This window comes from Polypterus senegalus, chromosome 13 (assembly GCF_016835505.1).
Source record: "Polypterus senegalus isolate Bchr_013 chromosome 13, ASM1683550v1, whole genome shotgun sequence".
NCBI classification, from domain to species: domain Eukaryota; kingdom Metazoa; phylum Chordata; class Cladistia; order Polypteriformes; family Polypteridae; genus Polypterus; species Polypterus senegalus.
In genome coordinates, this window is record NC_053166.1 from 154,134,977 (window position 1) to 154,161,304 (window position 26,328).

Below are 26,328 nucleotides of genomic sequence, written 5' to 3' on the forward strand. Positions count from 1 at the left end.
CATCAATGAAGCATTAGAGTCCAGTAGGGGGCACTCTTTCCTGTGTGTAGTATCTACTACAGTCATAATGAATAGTAGTAGTAAAATATAGTTTTATAAAGAGTACTGAATTCTTGTACTGTCACCATGCCCTTTGGGACACGTCTGAGTCCAGCAGAGGTCAGTGTCCTCTGTATGTGATATCCGTTAAGGTCATAAGCCTGTAGGGCTCAAAGTGGTCACAATGCCATCTATGGTGTCACTGTCGCTGTCTCTTGTAAATAGTATTTGATAGAAGGGGATACTAGAAGGCTGCGGTGGGCTGTCACCCTGCCCAGGGTTTGTTTCCTGCCTTACGCCCTGTGTTATCTGGGATTGGCTCCAGCAGACCCCTGTGACCCTGTGGTTTGGATATAGTGGGTTGGATAATGGATGGATGGATGGATACTAGAAGGCACCAAATGGCCCGCCACGATGCCTTCCTTTACACTTTGCTCAGATCTGAACAGGGTGTTGTGACTGAGTGGCACCCTAAGTGCCCTGCCACCTAACCCTTAATGAATGCTGCCCTTTGTGTGGTGGTTCCCATTGGCACTGAGCTCTCTGGTGCCCTCGCCCACTGTGCCACAGGCTCTCTTCTCTGCCTTGGCTTCGGCTCTTTTTAGTGAGAAGCACACCTGGTGGTCAAGGACTGAACTGCAGCTCTCCTTGCCCCCCACTCACTTGGCCCAGCTTTTCTCTTTAACCCTTTGCAGTGCAGAGACTTGGCTCTGTGGCTGACTTGGATTACATTCGGGGATGCCAAGATCGTTGCCCCTCTGCCGCCCGCAGGATTTGCCCCTGAGTGAGCCCTTCACTGAAGGTGTACCCAGGTGTTGTTGGCCGGTCCTGCCGAGGTCCCTTCAGTGCAGGCTCACAGCGACTTTGTTTTGTGCTGTTGTCTCGATCCTCGTCTTCTCAAATTAATTTCTTCACGACATGGAAGCTGCTTTGCCATTCTAATGTGATAACGGGTCCCCGGCGAGGCGCCCGCGTCTTCTGACTGATTGCTTCATTAATTGGTTTGGTGAAGTCCGCGGTGTGCTCGCTCGCTCTCTCTCTAGCTCGAGTCCTAAGGGGGCGGGGCTTACTGCACACATCTGATTGGTTACACTGCGCAGGACCCGCCCCCAAGGAGGCACGTCAAGACTGTGGGATTTCATTTCTTTTTATTTTTTTTTTCCTTTTGGCAGACCTGACCTGCTTTTATCAATCATGATAATCAGGCCTGCCACCGGGTCGTCCATCGAGAGCCCCCCGCTGTGACCGACACGCCGGTCGAATCCCAAAGCTGGTCTCACACCATAATCTCCCCATAATTGGGAGACGGCCGCGTTCGGATGGATCATTAAAGCGGCGTGCTTTGAAGAGCTCCTCCGCCGTGACCCCCGGCCCCCCGTGAATCGCATTTCCTTTTGAGTGCCGCTTCACGCCTGCCTCTCACATTAGACCGCCACTGCCATTTCTGAGGGCACTCACTTGCAAAATTGGAATCCTTATCTGCACGTCCCAGGCACCCCGATGTATCTCCGAGAGAACGTGCCAAGTGCACAGCATGCCAGCCGCGTGGCGCTTCAGGATTGTGAGGATGATGGTGGTGGTGTATGGTTTGAGTTCGGGGGGGGCACTAATTAGCAGCTGGCCCCTGGTGCAAAGCGCTCACCGAGATCAGCTGAAAGTCTAACTGATTTAACTGGACCCCCCACCCCCCTCTGTGTTTAGGGCCAGTAGGGGTCACTGTCTCCTCTGGAAGTCCACAATGGTCACAATGTCACCTGTGCAGTGTCCGAGTCCAGCAGGGGTCTCCGTCTCCCCCTCTACAAGTCTGCAACATCAACAATTTTTATGAGAGGAGCCTCCGAGTCCAGTAGGGGGCGCCCTCACAGGACGCAATATGGTCATCATGTCTAGTGGAAAGAGTCCAGAAGGGTCACTGCCTTGGCTCCAGTGTGGTCAGAATGCCCAGTTGGGGTCTCTGCTGTTTGATGCCTAAGAGTTTTCAATGTGGCCATAATGCTTTGAACCCTGAAGAGGTCACAGTGCCCTCCATAAGTCCACTGTTGTCAGCTCCAATAGGGGGTCTCGATTTCCTCTGTAGGTCCATTATGGTCACATCACACTCTTTAAGTATCTCAGACCAGTAGGGGTCACCATCTCCTACATTTAGCATCCAATATGGTCATAAGGGAAGATTCTGACTCCTGTAGGGGTCACTGTCTCTTCTGTACGTCCTCAAAGGTCCCAAAGACACATACGGGTGGTCTGTGTCCAGTAGGGGTCACTGTGCCCACTCTGTATCCAGGAGTGGTCATAATGTCCTCCATGTGGCACTCACAGTTATATTCTCAGGTATCTGAGTCCACTTGGGTCACTATGGCTTATGCCATCTGTCCTTGTCTGCCATGTGCCCTTTCATGAATTTCTCCCATGAGTCCATGAGGGTCTCGATGTCCACTCTCGGTTACCTGTGTCCACGACTATGAGTCCAGCAGGATGACTCTTGTCAATGTCACTTGTTTGTGTCCTGCAGTGGTCATGTCCACCTCTTTGAACTATCTGTGTCGAGTAGGGTCTCCATGGTGACTCTCCATTGGCTGTGCACTTTTAGGGGTCCTTACCAAGCTATCCTGAGGCATCTGCCAAATCCCCCCTCATAATGAGTGCCCCGGGCTCTTCAGATGAGGTCCATCCTGCCCAGGAGCCCCAAGTTCTGTAGTGACCCCTGTCAGTTGGATATTAAAATCCTTCAGAGTACCCCAGCATGCGGACCCCTCAGCCCGGCTGATGTTATTAACATTGTGACCAGCATGGAGTGCCAATGCGGGATGCTGGCGACAAGAAGACAACGGAGCCACCAGTCGTCACATCACATTTTGTCACTCATGCAGTGAGGCGCACTAAAATCCTCAGGTGCTCAGCTCCTGTTTGTCACATTGACGCCTTTGGTTTGTGAATTCTGTGAGACGGGGCAGGGGGGCTGGGGGGCATTTCAATATGGCCTTCCCCCGGGGAGCCGCAGTGCATCAATCATTTATCAGTCTTCATTAAACGCGCCGAAGCCGCACTCGAGTCCTCACACAAATGGAAATCACCGAGTAATTGAGTGGAGTCTGGAGATCATCAGGTAGTGCCTGCCAGCTGGGACCCTCACAGTCTAATAAACTGAGCTGTCAGCGACTGGCACACCACTGGCACCGCACTGGCACTGCACACACCAACTCCAGCTCGGGGGGTTGTCTACTGAGAAAATGAACAAAGGTTTAAAAGAGACACACAAAACAGAGCGGGCAAAGGGGCATGGGGCACTGCATGGCAGCCAGCTGCGGGTTCATGATGGCACCTGTTATCTTTGAGATTAGAGGAATACAGGTGGCAGAGGGACGAGAATGTGAAGCGCCTTTCACATCAATGCATAAAATAGAAAATACTTATCATGTACTGCCTTTGACATTCTATTATATGGCGCCTTTCACATCAATCTGTCAATCTATCATATAAAGCCTTTTACATTCCATCCACTATATAGTGCCTTTCACATTTATATGTCATAGAGCCGTTTACATCTGTCTATGTAATGTTGTGATCCTGCCGACTATACTAAAATTTACATCTATCTATCCATCTATATATCTATCTATCTATCTATCAATCATATAGTGCCTTTTACATGTCATTATATGGCGCCTTTCACATCAATCTGTCAATCTATCATATATTGCCTTTCACATTTATCTATTATGGAGCACCTTCCACATTCCATTATATAGAGCCATTTACATCTGTCTATGTAATGTTGTGATCCTGCCGACTATACTAAAATTTACATCTATCTATCCATCTATATATCTATCTATCTATCTATCAATCATATAGTGCCTTTTACATGTCATTATATGGCGCCTTTCACATCAATCTGTCAATCTATCATATATTGCCTTTCACATTTATCTATTATGGAGCACCTTCCACATTCCATTATATAGAGCCATTTACATCTGTCTATGTAATGTTGTGATCCTGCCGACTATACTAAAATGAACATCTATCAATCTAATATAGTGCCTTTTCTATCTATCTATCTATCATGCCATCTGCATGCCTTAATCTATTACATAGCACCTTTCACATCTCTCTTGTCTATTTATATAGCGCCTTACACACATTTCTATTATTGAAAGCCTTCCACATCCTCCTCAGTGTCTACGTCTGTGTATCATATTGATTATATAGTGCCTTTCATGCATATCTATAAGTTCAATACAGGAGCTTCCAGCCCATCCAACTATATAGCGCCCCCCATTTTCACACACACACACACTACGTTTAGCCGGTGGAGTGTTTCATTTTTGTCACCCGGTCCTAAATCTACGATTCCAGTTCAATGGCCGCAGCTCCTCGTTTCTCCTACCAAAGCCGCTTAAGTCCCATTACAGTAAAGCTCTGAAAATCTGATGCCAGCATTTTTCGCGCCGCCATGCCAGGCTCTCTCTTCTGGTGGGTTGTCCTCTGTGTCTCCTTTTTTATCCTCTTATGTCTAGAATGTCTGATTTGACGTTGCTTTGTGTTGTAATTTCGTTTCCTCTGTAAATCATCCTGTAGTAAACGTTTGCTGCGCCATACAAAGCATCTATCTATCTATCTATCTATCTCTCAGTTATATAGTGCCTCTCATTATCTATCTATATTATATAGCGCCTTTCCTATCCACATTTCACTATTTATCTATTATTAAGTGCCTTTCCTATCTGTTTCTCCATTATATAGTGCCTTTCACATCTATCTCACAGAGTGTCTTTAAATATTTACCTTTTCTCTCTGCCTTATATAGTGCCTTTCTCATCAGCAAGCCTGTCTCTTCATAAAGTGCCTTTTAATTTATAACAAAGTTCTGTTCCTGTCTGTCTGTCTGTCTGTCTATCCATCTCCCTATCTCTCTGCCTTCTATATAGTGCCTTTCTTATCTGTTTATCTGCCTTATCTATCTGTCTTACAGAGTGCCTTATATGTTTATCTGTAATTAAGTATCTTTCATAGAGCACCATATCTATTTTTTCATTATATAGCGCCTTTCCTATCTCTTCCTATACTGTATCTGTCCCTTATATAGTGTCTTCCGTTTGATTGAAGTTAACCATGGATGCTGCTCAGGTTTTACAGAAATTCATCCATCCATCCATTCACTTAAGTGCCTGCTTCATCCATCAGAGCAACTAAGGGAGGATGAAGCCAACCCTAGCAGCAAGGCAGGACCCAAACCTGATTGGGATGCCACCCTGCCGCTGATGATACTCTGGCACCCCTGGCCTGTTTTTTTTATTATAGCTGCTTCAGCTGTCCGTCCCAAAAGTGAGGAGGACGGGCCTTCTCTGCACAGACAGTTGAACCCGAGTCCGTGAGCGGTGAGCGCTGAACCCACCCGTATAAAAATAGAATTCCCATTGGCTGGCCCACCCGCCATTTGTGTCGCTGGTGCAGCTGAGCTCATGAGGCCTGATTGAGCCTTTTTAGAATTCAAGCTCAATTTGGTCACAGTCACCTGGGTCCAATAATGGCCACTACCCCCTCTATATTCCAGTCCGGGTGGGCCATAGGTGTGCATCTCTCTCGTTTCCTTTCTTTGTTTCTCCTTCTCTGGCCGCCCAGGTTTGATTAAATATCCGCCATGTCAGCAGACATCTGTACCCATAGTGGCGCTCTTCAGCTTGAGGATGGAGCGAATCAAATCGGATTGGACAGGTGGGCATCCGCCACCGTCCTCCGTCAGGTCAAATGGCAGGCACTGCTGCTCTAAATGGCGCCCCCATTGAAGACGTAACATTAATCTTTTAATCCCGCCATATCTCACAGCTGCTCAGGTTTTGCTACCAGTAGCTGCAATCACACAGCTGCATCATGGGGTCTTGGCGAGGGTGAGGGGAGAACGAGAGGGCGTTGTCTTATGGAAAAGGGGTGGGGCTTAATGGTAGTTTGGAATGGGGCGTGGCTTCCATTTGTAACAATTTATATAAGATAAACTTTATTAATCACAAGGGGAAACTCAAATAAAATCACATAAGACAACATCACATTTTGAAAGCCACTTCACGGTTGTGAGGGCAGCACTGGGCACAAGGTAGGAGACAGTAGTGGGGAGGATGCATCGCCAGTCCATCATAGTGCCGACTCACACACACCCATACTCAGAATGGCACAGGGACCAGAGTGCCCAGAAGAGACACGGAGAGAACATACCAAGTCACACGGGCAACAACTAGACATGGGATCCCATTCTGTGATTCTGAATCTGTGAGGTGGCAGCGTGTGCCACTCAACTTACTGCAATTCTGGTAACATTCTGGTTTCACCTCACCCCTGCCATGGGGCTTTGGGCCTCTTCTGCCTGCACTGGAAGTCCATTGTCCATAGGAGAGCACACTAACTCATACCTGGCACTGATTGGCATAAATAGAATATGGAAGGAGACTGGCATAGTGGGCAATAAGGTAGAATGTGTTCTGGATTTCTACCCTGAACTACCTATTCTAGTCAGTATTATAATAAGTCAATATTCGAATATAGCGCCTTTCAGCTTGTGCCAGTGCAGCCTTTGCAAGGAGATGGGGTGGTGATGACCAAGGACTGGCACCAAGGACCGCGTGTGCCCACATGATCATATGACCTGGCCTTGAATTGTGGTCTCGCTGTGGTCTGCAGTGGGCTCGTGTCATAGTTCCAGTTGAGACAGGAGAAAACGGAGACAGCCTTGTCGTGAACCTTCAACGCGTTTATTACAACGGCGACGTTAACGGTGGGAGTCCGTGTGCCAGCCGAGGGTCATGCCCGCTTTTATCCGTTAGTCGTTCATCAATTTATATTATAATGTCGAATATTTTCAACTTATCAAGCTGCGGCAGAAAAACAATTCATAGCAAGGAGCGCCCTGGAAGGTTGAGTGCGCCCGCCCTTAAGTACATTTTCTGCCGCAATTTATGAGGGTCTTTACATTAGCAGCCGGGGGGATTTATGAAGCTTGTGCCGCTTGCGATATTCAACAAAGGCAGGAACACAATTAGAAATCAAAGGCGGCTTTAGGATCGTATAATGAGGCACCGGCTTGGGATTGGGAGAATCTGCACTCTGCAGTAGTGAGTGAAGCCAATGGGGGCCGGGGGGTCTCGGGGTCTGCAAGGTGCCACTTGGAACACCCAGGGCACTCCCCTCATTACAGACACCCAGTCAGTGCGCTGTCAGCAGAAGGTCTAACAGTCTGCTGGCGTCCAATGTATCCATCAGGAGGAACTGTCTAGGGGTGGTCTGACAGTCTCGGACCCCTTCAATCAACAAGATGACATTATCTACAAGACAGCTTTACAGTCTGGCAGTGCCCATTGTATCCACTAGGTGGCGTTGTCAGTGCAAGGGTCTAACAGTCTGGTGGTGTCCAAGGAGGCACTGTCTAGGGGGTGGTCTAACAGTCTGGGACCCCCAAATGTGGTGCCCCATCAATCAACAAGGTGCTATCCTCAACAAGAGAGTGTGACAGTCTGGTGGTGCCCAATGTGTTGATGAGATGGCATTGTCTGGGGTTGGGGAGGGGTGGTCTAACTGTCTGGGACCCCCACCCCCCAGATGTGGTGTAGGATTAACTAGCTGCTATTGTCTATGCAAAGTTCTATCAGTCTGGGACCACCATATATGGTGCCCCTTCAATCATCTACAAAGGAGTTTAATGGTTTGGTGGTGCTCATTGTATCTAGTAGGTGGGATTGTCTGTACAAGGGTCCAGCAGTCTGGTAGTACCCAGTCAGGTGGTGCCCCATGTATTGACAAAATGGCATTATCTCCATCAGGCTCTAATGGTGGGGTATTGCCCATTTTATCCTTTAGGTGGTATTGTGTCTGGGAGGGAAAATGGGGTGCATGATTAACTAGCTGGCATTGTCTATGCAAGGGTCTAACAGTCTGCGACCCCCAAATGTGGTGCCTCTTCAAACAATAAGGTGCCATCATCTACAAGAGACTCTGACAATGTGGTAGTGCCCATTTTATCCACTAGGTGGCATTGTCTAAGGGAGTGTTTAACTGTCTGGTGGTGCCACATCCACTGACAAGATGGCATTATCTACCATAGGGTCTACTGGTATGGCATTGACCATTGTATCCAGTAGCTGGCATTGTATCTGAGATTATCTAACAGTTTGAGACCCCCAAATGTGATTCCTCATCTGCTGATAATAAGATATGGTCTACAAGAGGGTCTTACCATCCTGGAGTGTCCAATGAATACATGAGGTGGCATTGTCTACTGGAGAGTATGCTGGATTGGTGATTCCCACTCTGTCCACAAGCTGGGTGAGTTTACTTGCCTGTTGACCTCCAGACACGGTGCCCAGTATATCCACAAGGTGCCAGCATCTCCTGGTGGGCTTACTGGTCCGACCAATGCACATTAAAATCCCAGTTAGTTCACAGGGTGGCATCATATATAGAAGAGCCTACTGGTCAAATGACTCCATACATGGTGCCCAGATTCTCTACAGGGTGGGCATCATATACTGTAGAGTATACAAGGGCATTTGGCCCAAAATATGGTACACATGTATTCAAATGTTGATGCCCTTCAGTAGTACCATTAATGCAGACATGGTGCCCAGTCCATCTATGAGCTGGCATATCCTGGTCTGTGGCCACAAAGAGACTTTCTCTGCTGCGGAGATTTGGTGCCCACTCTCCTTAAAGGAGATTTTACTGTTCTGGTGCCCTTCAAGTTGGTCTTCCTAACAGATGGCATCATCCATTGGAAGGTTTACTTGTCTGATGACAACAAGCATGGCCCCCAGGTACCCCCAAGCTGGCAGTGTGTCCTCTAACTATGATAAGCAGTCTGGCTATAAGATGGCATTGTTGATTGGTACATTTCCTGGTCTGATGATCTGAAACATGTCCCCTGTCTTTCAAAGAGATGGCAATGTCAACTGGAAGGCTTAAGAGTAGGTGGCGCCCAGTACATCGGTACAACAGGCAGGTGGCATTAACTGCTACGGGGGGATCACCGTCATCATGGACCCAAGCACTACACGCAGGGCATCTGTAAGATGGCATTGTTTTCTGGTGGTGGTGTGGTGACCTCATATGGGAATGCGGGCACCACAGGGGTCTGAGTTTGGGTGTTATGAGTGACAGAGAGGAACTCTGTGCCATCTTACTTGACCAGAGCGGTAGGGGCCAGCATCCTGGTGGTCCGTAGCAATGAACAAAAGAAATCTGATGAGGAGGATCTGGCAGGAGACACGCGGCATCTCAAAAAGAACAAAGGCAGATGGGCACGCAGCCACCATTCACCCACCAGGAGTTTGATGTGTGAGGGTCTCTCATCCACCGGCCGGCTGGCCGGCACACATTACCAGGCTTTGCCTTTTTCCTTTTCTTATGCAAAGTGCCCCTTTGTGGAGTCCACGGCCCCCGGGATCAGCTTTGTGAGCCGCGCCACGCTGGAAGTGGGCGTCGAGGTAGATGAGTCGTGCAGCCCCTTCACACTTTGAATGTCGCCGGCCAGTGGTGAGACCACCTATTTTACAGCTGCCACTGTCTCTTTGAAGTTAGCCCCCCAGGCTTCAGGAGCTGCTTTACCATCCCAAGGCACTTCAGAGACCTGGCCAGGGGGGTCACGCGGGGTCTTGACAGACCCCTCAGCCACTGGACTCAAGGCACCACCTCATATAAGGCCTGGACCTTCTGGCCCAATCAGAGACTCGAAGACCTGGGTGGGACTCTCATATTAGGACCCCATCTCATCAGCCATTTGCACAGAATAGCAGCGCGACCTGATCGACAGTTTGGAACCGTTCTTCCTGGACTGGTCACCATGCGGCTCACACATCCAGTAGGCACGAGGACAGGCAGCGCAGCGTGTTGGTCAGCGCCAGCGAATCCACGTTAGTCCGGGAATCTCAAAACTATTCTGACATTTGGTAGTCGTGTGATCGTCCGTCTCACCAGCCCTGAATATCGGCGACGTCGCTCCGCAATCGGCCCAAAACATTGTAACGTTTGTGAGGATTAGAATCCAACATTTGTGACAGAACATCGGGGACATCGCTTTGACATTTCTGATTGGACGATCATTTGTGACTGAATATCGGCGACGTCGCTCCGCAATCGGCCAGTCACTGAGCTGAAGATATCATCTGCTTGTAATGTTTGTAATCAGTCATTTATGACAGGATATCGGCGATATCGTTTATTTCAAACTGGATAATCATTTGTCCCGGGATATCGATATCACTCCGGAATCGGCCAGTCACTCCGCTGAAAACATCCATCTGGTTTGTAATATTTGCAATGATTATAATCCATCATTTAGGACAGAGTATCGGCGATATCGCTTAGTGATCACTTGTCCCGGGATATCGGTGATATGCTCTGGAATCGGTCAGCCAAGTAGCTGAAAATGTCATCTGCTTGTAATATTTGTAATCAATCATTTATGACAGGACATCGGTGACATCGCTCTGGAATCGGTCAGTCACTGAGATGACAATATCTTCTTTTTGTAATATTTATAATTAATAATTCAGTTATGACAGAATATCGGTGATATTGCTGGCTTCAAACTGGATGGTCATGTGACCTGGGATATCGGTGACATCACTCCAGAATCAGGCAGATATTTCCAGTTGGATGATCATCACTTGACATCGGTGACATCGCTCCGGAATTGGTCAGTCACTGGGCTGAGAACAATCATCTGGGCTGTAATATTAGTAATCCATCATTTATGACAGAATATCGGTGACATCGCTTTAATTTTCAAATCGATGGTCGTTTGTGACTGAATATCGGCGATTTCAATCCAGAATCGGCCAATCACTTAGCTGGAAAAATCCATCTGGTATCTAATATTAGTAATCCATCGTTTATTAGGGAATGTCAGTGATATCATTTTACTGTTTTATTTTCAACCCCCACCCATCAGGAGGGTCTCACGGTCTGACCGCACGCCCCTCCTATGACCTCCGGGGTTAAATCGAGGAGAAGCTCATCTCATGGTGTGGCGTTTTAATGCTCCGCTGATCCCAAAGGCACCCACTAGGTGGTGCTGTCTAAAGAAGAGTTTCACAGTCCAGTGCCCACTAACGTGGCACTCCACCTACCAACTGGAGGGTTTACCAGACTGGTGGTACCCAGCGTGTCCACAAGGTGGCGCTGCACATGAGAGGGTTTAATGGGCTGGTGGTTGCATCCACACGGTGGGCTTTATGTTTAGGGGGGTTTAGTGCTGTGGTGACAAATCGAGTTTCCTGCTCGGCTTCTATGAATGGCGGAGTCTGCACAGCTGGTCTTCTCCAAAGTGTTGGCATCATCACCAGGAGGGTCTAACAGCCTGGGCACAGCCCTTCAGAAGAGCCTGGACTTTCCCACATCCCACCGGGAGTTGAGACGCCCCAAGAAGAATCTCACGACCATCTACTGGTGCCGAGACTGTGCGGGACATTCAGTGGAAAGGCGCTATAAATAACAGAGGGACTGCCCGGTTTGCAAAGGCTCCTTCAGGGCTCCAGTGGTGGGCACCCTGAGGTGGGTTACCCTGAAAAGAGCCCGAAACTTAACACGAAAGCAGCAGGGCACCAAGGTCTTCATCAGCAAATGCAGAGGGTCTTCATCGACCTGCAAGTTCCACGCTCGCTGCGTGTTGTTGACTCAGCAGGGGGATTAGGTAAGCAGTCCACGGGGGGATTAAGGAGACCCCCATGGACCCTCTCAGCCTGACACGTGACATTATTTGCTGAGATGGCTCTTCTGTATTCTCCTAACGCCCCCCTCGGCCCCCCTGGGCTCGTCGCGTTCTCCATCAGGTGCTTTCCATTTCTTGCTTTATAGCACAATATAATGTCGGATTCAGGCAGCTCAATTGGCTAAAGTGGGGTCTATTTACTTGAACAAGAAACAAAAAGCGAACGCTTCCCCCGTGGGACCACCCGTGCGTGATTAGAACGAGCAGCCTGCACACACTAGTGGTGGGCAAGTCGCTGGCAATTTCGCATTGCGTTTTCATTTCATTTGCCCAGTCTCTGCTGCTGACTCTCTCCATATTTGGCCTCTGCCCACCCCAACGCCCCCCAAAAGAAACAGATGGGGCTAGGAAACACAGAACTATACAACATGGCGCCTCGGTAACATCTGGGTGTGCCAGCGTGCTGGCACATGCCATATGAACTCAATCGCGTGGCACAGGCTTTTATAAGAGGAAGCCCACCGGGGGTAACCAGCGCTAATTAGCGGCAGGCTGACTCCGACATTCCGAGATTGTTTTTCTTTATTTATTCATTGAAATTCCTGGCCAAGCTATTCTCCCCTGACTTTAATTGAAATGTAGCACCCCAGTCCAAGGTGGCACGGGACACTGGGGGCACACTGCGCTGCTGCCAGCTTGTAAAGGTTTAAGCAAATCCTCTGCTGGCACTGCCAAGATTGAAAAAAAAATCTACATCAAATAACAAAAAGAAAAAGTCCAGCTGGGAGTAGATGGTGCCAGCTGGCAGCCCTCCAGTGGCGACCCAAAGAAGGAAAAGCCATAAAAATGGGGGGGAGGGGGGCATCTGATGGGTAGCAGGCTGCAAAAAAAAATCAAAAGCAGAGATACTAAGGAGCCAAATGCAAGCTGGCACACCCGTGACGTGGCACCTCTGGGCAACAAAGCAGCCCATGTGACTCACCGTGGGCACCATTGTATTAAATCCAGGCAGGTGGCACCTTTTTTTATTTGGATGTGGACTGGCAGTCGCAGATAGGTAATGACAAATGAAGACAGCCTGCTGTGAAAGGCGCTATACAGACGTCAGCACAGGAAAGTGTGAACAACGGAGGGTCCAAGCCAAATGTGAAAGGCGCTAGAAAGAAATAAACTGCACAGAATATGCAGAGTCAGCTGATAAGAACATCTGAACAGTTTAAGGGTCTCTCATCATGTGTGCTGAGCGCTGACCCAGCCTCGCATGAAAGGCGCCATATAGAAACTGTCACTGGAGCAGCACAAGTAGACAAGTAAAAACGGAAAAAGAACCACGTGGGCTGGGAATTCATGAAGTGCATGTGCAGGAAATACGTATGGACGAAAGGCGCTATACAGACTGATGTGCAGTAAGACAATCTTACATAACTGGCTGTTGTCATTTTACTGGTAACCTTTGTGGAATAATATTTAGTAATTTGTGCAGGGCTGAGAGCTACACTGACGTGAAAGGCGCTATATGGAAATGAAGTGCACATAATGAGCCGCACGCTACCTGATCGCATCTGAACAGCCGCATGCAGCAGGTATTTAGAGTGGCATCACATGGAAAAATATACGGTGTCTAGTATCTGTGCATATGGGTACAGCAAATACTGTACATGTATGAATATAAAACAGAGAGATGTATGTGCATTATATGTCTATGTGGGCACTGTCATATACTGTATGTCTAATTAATAAATAATACTATATACTGTATATGTAGCGTATATACAGCATATATGTACACACACATATATATATATATATATTATATATATATATATATATATATATATATATATAATATATATATATATATATATATATAAAAAACACAAATATATAAAACAGTTTTCTTATTCTCTTATTTTGGAATTGCATTTGTTAAAGTGTACAGAAAATGCCATGTAAAAGGCGCTATATCAGATAAATGCCATGACGTTCTCCTACCTGCTCAGTCCAGTTGCCCAGTGCCAGCGGATGCAGACCTCCTGAACAAGCCGTCCACCGACCCCCCACCATCGTCTTCTCCTCTTCAGCCTCCCCATCTGACCGCGCTGGGTTTGTTTATCTGCCCCGGTGGAAGGCGCTATATAAAAATAAATGGAACGGAGTGAGTTGTTTGCTGTGAAAGAAATAATCTAATAGAAAGTGAGGGCACTATATAATATTTATAATAGATCATTAGATAAAGTGAAAAGACGCCAGGTAGATCTGAAAGGAGCTGTAGAGTAGATTATATGATAGACCGGTAAACAGAAAAAAACTGTATAATATATAGTTTGCTGTATAATGCTGTATCTGTCTAACGGGCGGTCCCTGAAGGTTTGAGGTGGTGGTGCTGACCCCCATTGTCCTGGTGGTCTCTCCAGGTGCCCGCGCTCGCGGCCTTTCATGGTTACATGTCTTCAGCTGTGGTCTTGGTGTTGGGTCTGCGTCCTGGCATATAACAGATGGATTGACAGAGAGGCCTCGTGGTGGGAGTGGGATGACATCTTTGGGTGGCACCCCATCACCAGGTCGCTCACTTGTGCCAGTCCCCTGAGGGGACTAGGCGGTCTCATGGTCTGGAATCCCTGCAGATTTTATTTTTTTTTCTCCAGCCATCTGCAGTTTTTTTTTTTTTTGTGTGTGTTTTTTTCTGTCCTCCCTGGCCATCGGACCACCTTACTCTTATTCTATGTTAATTAATGTTGACTTATTTTTCTGTTCTTCATTATGTAAAGCACTTTGAGCTACGGTTTGTATGAAAATGTGTTATAGAAATAAATGTTGTTGTTGCTTTACGATGCCATTTAAAGAGCTCCAGTGCAGCACCCTCAGCCTACAGAAGGTGAAAGGCGCTATATAAATGGAGGGTCACGTCTGATTTAGTGTCTGTTTAGTTTTATTTTTCTGCTAACGGGTGCTGCCCCCTCAGCCTACAGAAGGTGAAAGGCGCTATAAAACAATAAATCCAGGAGACCCCGTGTGGTTCACCTTATTCTGATCTTCCACTTTTTTTCTTTACTCCAATGAGGGTCTCCGTCTGGCTCTACTTTTAACTCTTTATTTGCTTTGAAAGGCACTATATAGAGCTGTGTGTGAACCCGGGGGCCAATAGACTGAATTACTGGGTTAACAAACGGGGGTCCGCATTTGTGACCCAACACTGGCTTTTTTAGTGAAGTGTAGTTTCTGTTTGCTACTCTTGGAAGCCCCCTGAAGTCACGCTGTGTTCTCGTTGGTTTTCAGTGACAGGCCATGTGTGAAAGGCGCCATATAGGGAGGCACTATACAGGGTCAAGTGCGTGTGGGTGGGTAACGGGGGTCCTCAGCCTGATTGCCCACCTTCACATCCCCTTTTTGGCCTCCCATTACCTCCCTGATATTTCGCTTACTTGGCGCCCCCTGCAGGCTGAGGTTTTTTTTTTTTAGTCCTGTAGCTTACAGAATGGCCAGAGGGCTGCACTTGTGTAGTGAGGGGAGGCTGGTGGGTTTGTTGAGACCACCACACGTTCCTGACACATCCCAGCTTTTCCGACTCCTGATTTTCCATTTTTTTTGTGATCTTGAAATAGTAACATCCAACATGGAGGGATTACAGCCCACCGGGACGTCCTGTTAAATGCCTCTCATCTTGTGCTCAGCGCCTGCAGGACGGTTTGTGAAAAGCCTGGCATCACCTGCCGCTGGGTGCCATTCAATTAACGCCTGCCAAATCCACGACAAACCGCTTATCTGCACGCCAGCCCTTCGGCCCCCACCAGGCTTACAGCGGGCAGACGGTGCCCAGCCGTTAAAATGAAAGCAAGTGGTACGGTAAGCCGAGAACCAATCAGAGAGACGAGGCTGACATGTAAGCCAATGGGCATCTGAGCCAAAGAATCTCTTCTGCCAACTGCTTTGTCTGTTATCCAATATCCGTGTAAAATACTGTACTGTACATACGTACATATCTATATGACGGGTCCTCGCTTCACTCAGTGCCATCGCCCTGTCAGCTCCTGAAAGCTCATCACCATTCTTAGGAGGGCCAAGGGGCTGCCAATTGCATATCGGGTGCCATTCCAGCAGGCAGCCAGGCCAGTTCCCAACTTGACGGGTTCACATCCCACCACAATGGCACATAATTGTACCCACGCTGTCTTCCGAGGTGACCTGAATTTGGATTGGAAAGCAAAAGGTGACAGAATTAGCCAGTGGGTGCGGGCACAAGGCGGGCAGCACATTGGGTAGGCTTTTTCTACTTCTGCTCACTCTTTAGGTCGGGCACTATTGCCCCCTAGTGGTCATCATTAAACTTGTAACCAATCACACTTGAGGTTATTGTCATGTGACCAGAGGACGAGGCTGTAAACGGGGTGGAGGCTGTAACCAATCAGCACTCAGATGCATTACCAATATTAAATGAATATTAATTCAATAGCTAAATGGAGAAAGTCGTAGCCAATCACAGAAGGCCAACACAACTGTCATGTAAACTCGAGCACGTTACTGGTGAAATGTGTGACCAATCAGCAAACAGCAAAAGGACTATCATTAAAGGCTGTAACCAATCAGTGCAGTGGGGGCAGAAACCCAATTAATGCCAGGAAGACCAACTTGTACAGGTCTACTCACGAATGATGGCATTTCATGCCAGTGCTAAGCACCATAATGCCAGTCTCCGGCGGCATGATCAGTCAGTGTAAAATAACCACCTGACCTCCATAAAGGACCCATCAGTGCCAATCTGGCACATTCATGGTGACAAGCAGGTGCCCACTTTATAAACCCACTTGTACCCATCACCCTCTGAGCTTGGTGCCCTATCTGCTGGCCCACATGCCCATCACAATATAACCAAGAGGCTCTTCATGCCAGCCACTGTCTTGATTAAAACGCCTGCCACGTTGCCCATTTCACCCAGGCTTATGTGTCCCTGTTGCGTGTTTGTTTTGGCACCTTCAGGTGGTCCAGGGGGAGGAACCGCCAGTTTTGACCACAACAGCAGGGCACCTGGGGAGCTTTGATGCATCACGGTCAGCCTGAATGTGAGTTGGTAGGTCTGGGAGTGCCATCCATTGAATTATCAGGCTTTAAAAACATTAACAGTAAGTGACACACGTGGGCACAGAGATAACGTCTCAGCCCTGAAAACTTTTTAAAAAGAAATCTGACCTTGCCAGTGGGCTAACTACATCATGGCCAAAAGAACAAATATGGGCATCATCGATACCAATGGTCAAAAGGGCAGCATTGAAGAGGCAGCTCTCAGCAGAAGTGGGCACACGGCCAAAGTGCCAACCTATCACACCAAGCCTGTACCTCAGTGTGGGCAAGATGTGCTCAAACCACAATGCTGGATAAGCTGGCACAGGTACTGTTTATGCCAGCCAGACACAAGGAGGTCTACACTGAAGCCAAGGCACCAATCGAGACAGTCACATGCAGGTACCCACATGATGCCCATGAAACTCAGGCCATGGAGCCTGTACACCAACTACATAATTTCCTTGTGCCAGCTTTGCATTTCCTTCAGTGGGTGTCGTATTACACTGCGGCCAAGGGACCCCAAATTCTGCCCAGTGACCACAGGAAAAGGAGGGCTATAGGCTGCCCACCACCACTTGCACAGGATATTCCATATGTGGCTGAGATGCCCATCTGAGGAATGTGTGCAGTTCCATGGTGCCACTGAGATGGGCAGCTGGCATCAGAAGTAGCAGGAGTGGCCAGGTGGGCACACCACTGAGGCAAGGTTCTGAATTCACATTCTACAGGGGCAGCAGAGAGGGCAGAGGGGTGGGTGAAATGGACAACAGTGGCAGAGAGAGCTCAACACAGCATAAGAGGCCTCAATCTCAGAACCCACTGGTCTGGCTGAGTGCCCCTTTAGCCGAGGGGCAGAACAGGAGACCACTGCATCCAGTGGGCCGAGCTTGAGTCCCACCACAGCTGGCATCTCAGGAGCCGAGAGAAAGGGGGGGCAACACCCTGAGCGAGTTCCTGAGCCGAGATGCCATTTTAAGTAACAGTGACACCATCTGGAAATCCCCTCGATAACCGAGACCACCTGTCACCCTTCGCTTTTGGTCTCACCACAGTCCTCTGTAATGCCACCTTGCACACAATGCCTGGCATGTTGCCCACTTCACCCAGGCTTGCCAGCCTCCAGATTATGACGGTGCCCATTCAGAGCTCTCCAACTGCAAGCTGCCTACTCACCTCTGCTAGCGGGCACCGTGCCCTTTGTACCCAATTCATTGGTTCCCCTTGCTGTTCTGCCCGCCTTGTTGTTTAAGCCTCAGCAACACAACCCGTGAGTATTGGCACCCTTAAACTAAATAAATAAATAAATAAGACCGGCCACTTGTGACCAAACCCTTTGTCATTGTCATCGTTAAACTTCATTTATTGCTAAACAATCTGGCAGTGACGTCCTAATGATTTGTCTTTGATTAGGAACACATTTTTAATTTACTGCCAAACAATTTGTCAATTATCACCCAATGATTTGTCACTTATTGCCTATCAATTTGTCATTTCAATGCCACTTGCCATTTATCTCAGAACAATTTGTCATCTCCTAACAATCTTCTCATTTATTTTGTAAAAATGTGTCATTTATTGCCAAATGATGTGCCACGATCCCCAAACAATTTGTCATTTATTGCCTAAAACTCTTCTTAATTTCCCAACAATTTGTCATTTATCACTTAGTGATTTGTCATTTATTTCCCGTCAATTTCTCATTTATTTTGTAAAACATTGTCATTTATCGCCTAATAATTTGTCACTCACTTCTTAAACGTTTTTTTTCGTAACGAGTTCTACTTTTCCGCCCAGCGCCGTCCTGCCAGCCCTCCTGTTCTGTTTTCAGGTGTCAACTCCAAATCTCCAAGTCTCAAATGCCAGGGGACAGGAGTGGCAGGGTGGCAGGCAGTGGGCAGCAGAACTCCCCGCAGCAGTGGTGTGTGTTTATTGATTGACTTTGACTCCTCCTCTTCCTCACGTAACTGTGCCCGAGTAAGGTCAAGTACTCCTCGAGGCACCATCTTGCTGTCACTTGTAGGACCCTTCATTCAGCTGGCACTCCTGAGACCCTCTATGGAGATCTGCAAGGCGAGGGGCTGACAGAATAAGAATTGTGACAGCGGGCAGGATTCGGGTTACACAAAATACGGCAATCACCCTTGGGGTTATTGGGTTGGCCTATCAATTCACTTCAAGACCACCAAAAACTCATCTTTCAGTGCTGGTAGCCCCCCCGTGGTCCGAGTTCTTGTCATCGACATCATGTTTAGCGTACGCAGAGGGCGGCCCAGTGAGGACGGAGAACAACATTTAATTTAATAGGAAACACAAAATGGCCCACCTGCTGTCCTCCGTCCCCCCCCCCCATGTCCAATCAGTGAGATCACATGATCAGAAAGGTGCAGTATGGGCCAATCACTTCTCTCTCACTCTGTTAATGGGTTTACGGGGGTCCCTAACTATTTCACTCAAATGACCTCGTGCTATGAAGACCCCCACCATAAGACAAGGCAGAAGTGAAACACAAGAAACGTGACCAACAGGAGACCACCAGTCGGGCCATCGAGCCCCGTTTTGTTTAGCTAAGAGCGGAGCCGTCCCACCATCTCATCCCGCGCCTCACAGCTCTTCCTGGCTTTAGACCTCAATGCACTTCCCCTCAGTTACCACCAGGTGTCCTCTGATCTGCAATTTACTGCACTGGATCTGCTGACTCGATGCCTTGGGGGGATAGTGAAGACCTGGACGAGACCCCCATGCAGTCTCCTCAGGTTGAATTCTCCAAGTCTGTCACAGGAGGACACGTCCTCAACTCCCATGATGCACTTTGGCTGCTCTCCTCTGCAGAGCTTCGCGTGCTGCTTTGTCTTTCTTGTTGCCATGGTGACCAGAACTCCACACAGGACCACAGAGGTGGTCTCACTGGTCCATCATTACGTGGCCTGTCATTTATAGTCCACAGATTTAATGATCTAACCTTACATTTCATTTGCCTTTTTAATTTACTTGGATGATGAAGATGCGTCAACGTAAACCCCGACGGCCTTTCCTGGAGCTCAGAGCCCCCCGTCTTGGATTTGTTTGATTGACACTCCTGTTTGTTCCTCTCTGCTCTGCTCTTTCACAAACACTCTGGGATGCAGAAGAAGGTGCTGCTCAGTGAACATTACAGGGGGCACCTTTGTGAAATGGCACCCTGATCTGTGCCCCTAAAACCAGGATGGACTGGAGGAACTGAAAAGTACCGAGAGCAGCGCCAAGGCCAGATGGCATTTCAGGATTATTTGGTCACCGAAGACGCTGTGTAATTAGTGAAATTGTGACAATCTGATTAAGACCCTGACCCTTAAATGAACAGACTTATGGGAGCTTGGGGGCAACCACTCTCTGGGGCCAAAACGAACAAGAATGGATCAGAATAAATAAAAAAACTGCAACGCAAATCAGTTCACCTGATGGCAGGGTGGGTATGACGGGCGAGAGAGTGGGCAAGAGAGGGAGAGAACGGGTGAGTGGGTGAGAGAGAGAGAGAACGGGTGAGTGGGTGAGAGAGAGAGAGAGAAAGAACAGGTGAGTGGGCGAGAGAGAGAGAGAGAACAGGTGAGTGGGCGAGAGAGAGAGAAAGAGAGCGAGAGAGAGAGAGAGAAAGAACAGGTGAGTGGGCGAGAGAGAGAGAGAGAAGATGGGTGAATGAGCAGATGGGGGGGATGTGGCGAGTGAATGAACAAGTGAGTGGGCGAGAGAGAGAGAGAGAGAGAGGGGGGGGCCAATCTGAACCCCTGATGCTCATTTCAATTGGGGTCTCCTGGCTGAGTTTGACGTGGATGGACGGCGTGCCGAGTGATTATTCAGCACAGTCTAAGTGTGACACTATTGGTGTCACAATGACATTTTTGCCGGTGTCCTTGAGGGGTTTCCTTTCCAAAGCTCATTTACCAGCAGTGACCCCCCAGCCCATTTGTGGTGCTAATGCTGACCCCCTGCTGGACACACAGGTGAAGAGGTCAGCAGGTCAGGTGGATGGCGGTCCTCCACCATGCGCTCCCATACAGACCACCAGCGCCATTTCTAGTTTCCTTGGAGATAAGGCTGCACCTCTGATCTCCACAGAGTCCCCCCAGGATGACCATTCCTGATTTTGCTCCCTGTGCCCACCTTTCTGACTGAGCCATTTGCTAACAAAAGATGACGGCCCACACACATCAGGGCACCGCATTTTCTCTGCACAGGTGTGCCAAGCCCAAAGCCACCTGCGGCCAGTCTGAGTGTTTTTAAACGGAGTGAGTGCTTGGCGTGCCCCGTGGCAGAAAGTGGCAGCACCCCAAGTCCTGCTGGGCACTCCCACGGTGCAGGGGCTTCCATGCCAGTTCATGCTGGTCACCTCTGATGTGAAGGGGGGTGGGGGTGGGGGTGGCTGGCTAAGGAAACACCCCTCTTGGCAACCTTCACCAAATTGTGATCTGCTCCTTTGCTAAAACTGCGACACAAACCTCCTCCATGACAGCAGCAAGGCCAGAAAATTAGAAACGGGGGACGAGGACTGAGACACCACAAACTGTTTACACTTGATAAGGCGCTATATAAAGTAGAGAAGGTGTGGAAGGCACAAGAGAACAGACATGATAGACAATTAACTGTACGATATGGAGAGACGTGAAAGGCAGAATACAAGAGATAGGGAGAGATAGAGATGAAAGGCGCTACATAATAGACAGACATATACTGTATGAAAGGCACTATATGATTGATAGATAGATTTTAGTATAGTAGGCAGGATAAGGTAGATAGATAGATAGATAAGATGAAAGGCGCTATATAACAGATAGCTCCTTGTGAGGCTCCTCCACCTGACTCAGTGTTGGCGCAGGTGGCCTACAGAGTGTGTGTGTGTGTGTGTGTGTGTGTGTGTGTACTTTGGGGCGGAGCTTGCATCCCCCCAGTGCACCTCCCCCAACACAATTGTGTGGCTCTTCGCCTCATCTATAAAGCATCAGACGGCCATTAAAGGTGCATGAAGCTCAGGTTTAAATATGGATGGCACGCCTGGCAGGCTCACACTGGGTGGTCTCTCTGACCTGGCTGAGCCCACAGCAGGCCACAGAAACTGAATGTCAGTTCTTTTTGGGCTCCTCCACTCATTTCCTGCTGGTAACAATGAAACACCCACCCTTTAGAGGGCGCCAGAGCAGAGGCCACGGGGCATCTTTAAAAAGCACCCACAGACACTCAAAAAGCTTCCCTGGTTAACCCTAAGTGGGAGGGGCTGCTAGCTGGTGCCCCCCCATTGATGCTCTGCCTTTCCGGGGCCGTCAGCCTCGTTGTTTTCGGTGCCCGGCTGGCATTTCACTTACTAGGCTGCCGCCCTCCTTCAAGGTGACTTGCACCATTTGAGGTTCAGTTTCTTCCGTTCCTTTTGTTAATTTAGCACTGGGGGTGAAGCGACTCCCTCAGGGCCACACACTGGTGGCAGCGGTGGGATTTGAACCCACATCTTCAGGGGGTCTGAGGGGGCCCTAAACACTCTGCCACACTGCACAGCCCACAGACACAAGAGGAGCTCCGCCGGGTAAACGTTCACATGTTCTCCTCAGGCTGGCGCAGGTCTGAAAATTCCAACAGATTGTCGGCAGCCCAGCTGTCTTATTAAAACCTACAACACGGGCGCCGTTCCAGTGGCGGCATAATGAAGACTGGCACAGGCGGGCTCCCTCAGATGCTGACAGGTAATAGCTTCTCATAATTACATTAGCGTCTCCCCCGTAGTTTTGAAGCATACGTGCCTAACGCGGAAAGCGTGCTCAGAACAAAGCGCCATCCTCTTCAGGTGGCACGAGCCACATTGGCCAAAGGCAATATGATCGGGCACAACCAGAGACATGCAAAAGCTGGCAGCCTCTTAAAACGACCCACCCAATGTGCGTCACTGGTGAAGATGACGAGGCGAGTTGGCAGCATGCCCGGAGAGGCGTGGGTAAGGTGCCACCGTTTTAATTGGCAGCTCATTCCACACTTCCTGGACCTGTGATTGCACGGCTTGGTGCCATCGGCCATAGTTTAAAGCAACGCCATGAGAAAAGCTTGGCACCACATCCTACACTGGGCCAGGGTGGCAGTGCAGTCTATAAACGATATCCATATCCACTGGCTAGTGTGCCCAATCCAGCATGGGCATCCCACCTAAGGGAGAACTCAAACTCAGACTGGCACTGACTACTCTGTGGATGTTAAGTTGCATTGCCCGTTAGTGCCATCACTGGGTCTTCATTTTTATCTTCTACTCCTTCTGAAATTTGTCCCCCCCACTGCCTTGATGGTACTTTCTCTTTGTTCTTAAATGACATTCATGATTTTGCCCCGGACCCCTTTATTCAGGAGACCCCCCCCCCAAATTCACTGCATCAGCTCTTTTGATATTTTAGCTTTTAACACTCAGCTGTAGTTAATGTCGTGTTCTGCTTACGTCTCTTGTGTTGTGTGCACAGCACGCCCCCAGGAGGTGGAGCCACCATGACATCATCGCTCGTGGCACGCCCCTCTGCCTATTTAAGCCCCGAGAGGAGGAGAGCTCAGGAGAGGCACATGGACACCTTACTGGAGTTACAGGAAGTTTCATATACTGCCGACACCAAGAGACCACCCCACGGAGACGGCTCTACTCAGCGTGGTCTGGCCAGCACTGCCAACATGTCACTTGTCCTCATCCTGCTCCTCTGTCTTTGGCACAGCTAACCACCTTGTCATCACTGGGACTGCCCTCCGGTGGTTTGAGTCGATCCCACCACGTGTCCAGCAAGGGGAGATGTCAACGGGGGGTCTCTCTCCTCTGCTCTCCATACACCACCTCACTGAGCCCTGTCATCAGTGCTATGCTGATGCTATGAAGAGGACCTGGAGAACACTAACGAATCCAGCTGGGAATGGGGCTCAAACAGAGAAGAAAATGGGGGGCTTACGGACCAGTCGAGTTACAGCTTTGAAAGGTAGGGAGGGTCAGGACATGCAAAGAAAACCTGCAAACATCTCAACAACTGATGGCATGTGGCACAGAGGAGTGGGCGGGCAAAACATATGACAGAGACTGGTGGGCAGGTGTGCAAAACGCTCACAAGGTGTCATTTCGGCTAAAACGGGGGCAGCAATGCCAGCTTTGCGTGGGCTTATTTTTCCACCCTGATTAGTACTGACATTTTAGTACCGATGGGGCACATTTGCCTTGAAACTTCATTCAAGTACAGTATGTGCCCTTTATCTGTTGGCACCATCTGCCTGTTCAAACAGGCTGTCAAGCTCCATGGGGTGCACTTAATTTTTCACATTGACTGTACATAACTGGCACAGGAGTTTATGTGAGCACCTCACCATGACTCCATCGTCTTTCCAAATGAATGTGACAAGTGCCACCATCAGCAAGACATCAAGTGCAGCCAGTATGTGGCTCAACACTGCAGGGTGGGAGGTCATGGGGTCAAGGGTACACACACACACACTATATAGATATATACGCACACACACACACTATATATATATATATATATATATATATATATATATACACACGGCCTAGTCACAGAGTCACTCCTAGTCACGGGGGGCGTCATTTTAAAAACTGCACGTGCAGTTATTCCTGCTAATAGAAGTGGTGCAGGTGGAATCCCAGGCTGAGACGGCGCGGCTAACTGGGGGGAACTGGGAGGTGTGGCTGTGAGATCAGCGCAGCCGTTCTTAGTTAGTTAGATAGTTGAAACGAGAAGCTAATAAAGGGGACACTTGCCTCACATAGGTTAAATGGGGGGGGGGATTAATTTAAGATGCCCATTTGGATGCCAGTTACAGAGAGGGAGAGACAGCCAGGCCGGATCACAAGACCACGAGATGGAGTTGAATGAAAAGTCGAACTGGCGACGGGAACGAAGGGGCAGGTGATGATCTCTGTGGGTACTGACTGCAGGGGGCACGCCTCGCCGGAGGGTTGCAGAGCAGCAGGCGTGGGCGAGTTTGGTTTGAATGGCGTCTGGGCTGCTGAAGCAGAGCAGCGGAGACGTGAATGGAACGGCGGTCTGAGTGGGCTTTGGAGAGACCCTGTGACAAACAAGATGGCGGCGGGTCTACTAACCTGAGGGTGACAGTAGGCTGTCATGGAGGATGGGTAAACAGCGGGGACATTCCTAGAGAGGTGGGAGAAGGATTTAAACTGTATTTTTTTTTTTTTTAAATTATGACATTTCCTTTTTTATGAACATTTTTTTATGTATTAAAATGCGCTTTGGACACTTTTTGATTTAATCTGCCATGTTGCACTTTGGACAATTTGAACTCGGGTTGCTGGTCTCTCACACGCCAGTGTTCTGTCCTTGGCTCCGAACTACTAAGGAAAGTCAAGAGTGCAGTTTGGGGTCGGGTACAGAGTGACCCTTGACCCCCAGATGCGATGTAAAGGGTCTCACTGCCGCACGCTGAAGGAAGATGCCAGAAATCCTAAGCAGTTTAAGCCATCAAGTGGCACCAGGCAACCCAAGTGCATTTTATTCATTAAAAATTAAAAAAAATTAAAAATAAAAAATAAAAAAAACAAAGACCATATTTGCACATCAGGGCAGATTTTTCTAGAAGAGGTGCGATGGCACATAGAAAATAAGTTAAAAAAAAAAAAATTCATGACGACAACCAAAGGGCGAGGGTCTTCACAGAATGAACTGTCCCCTCCATCGAGGCAGCGTGAAGGGCAGTACAATGTCCGCCGGGAACTCCCAGAGTCCTGGCCTGGTCACAACACCAAGGGACCGACTACCCATAGTCCTCTTGGCACTCAAAGGTCCAGCATAATATAATAAAATAGTTTTAATAATGCCAGGCACTGGAAGCCGAGGCCCTGATTCCTGCGGCCCGCCGCTCACAAACCTCAAAAGTTTAGAGCAAGCATCTGACCGGTCACAGCAGCAAAAGCTATTTCATATAAAAAGACGGCACGGACCACCCAAAAGGCGAGGTCTGCGAAGAGGCCAGAGCCCCCCAGTCTTGCTCCGGTGCACACACACCTGAACATAAAAGAAATCGTCCGCTTAAAATGTTAAGTGTCGAAGTCCAGGCTGGATTGTCACCATCCTAAAGCCCAATGTCCCAAATTAAAGCAAATGGCCACTCAGAGCCAGGGGTGCCAGGCTGGGTCCATTCGACAGAGGTTATCGAGGCTGTTGGCAGCAGCCACTAAAGTGTTCACTTTACTCTCACCCCCCTCAAACTGGGCCAGGCTGTGAAGTCTGGTCATGATGGCCGTGACGGATTTCTGCACCAAGGAGACCAGCTGCTGACTGTCCATGTTCTCGGGCTGCCCGGCCGCCGACAGAGGTGTGGAGGTGTCCTCCTGAGTCTTCTTATGCCAGGCGATAATCTCATCCCGAAGGACTGCCTTCAGAATGCCATCCACCTGTGGAGGAGACAAAAAAAAAAAAAACAGGTGGCATGAGGCGATGGAGTGGGCAGCCGGACGATTTTACATAGCAGTTGTAAGGGAGGCAAAAGGAATGGGGGAAAAGAAAATGCCATTTGACTCTCGGAGA

At 48.8% G+C, this 26,328-nt stretch overlaps 1 protein-coding gene across 1 annotated transcript in view; it reads right to left on the reverse strand.

Moving 5' to 3' along the window:
- Nucleotides 1-24,967: 24,967 nt before the first annotated feature.
- LOC120543357 (transformation/transcription domain-associated protein) overlaps nt 24,968-26,328 on the reverse strand; it is a 186,490-nt gene continuing 185,129 nt past the window's right edge. The window contains exon 64 of the mRNA XM_039776392.1: nt 24,968-26,195. Within this exon, the coding sequence (XP_039632326.1) occupies nt 25,911-26,195 (285 nt within the window). The 3' untranslated portion in view covers nt 24,968-25,910. The remainder of the gene's footprint in view (nt 26,196-26,328) is intronic.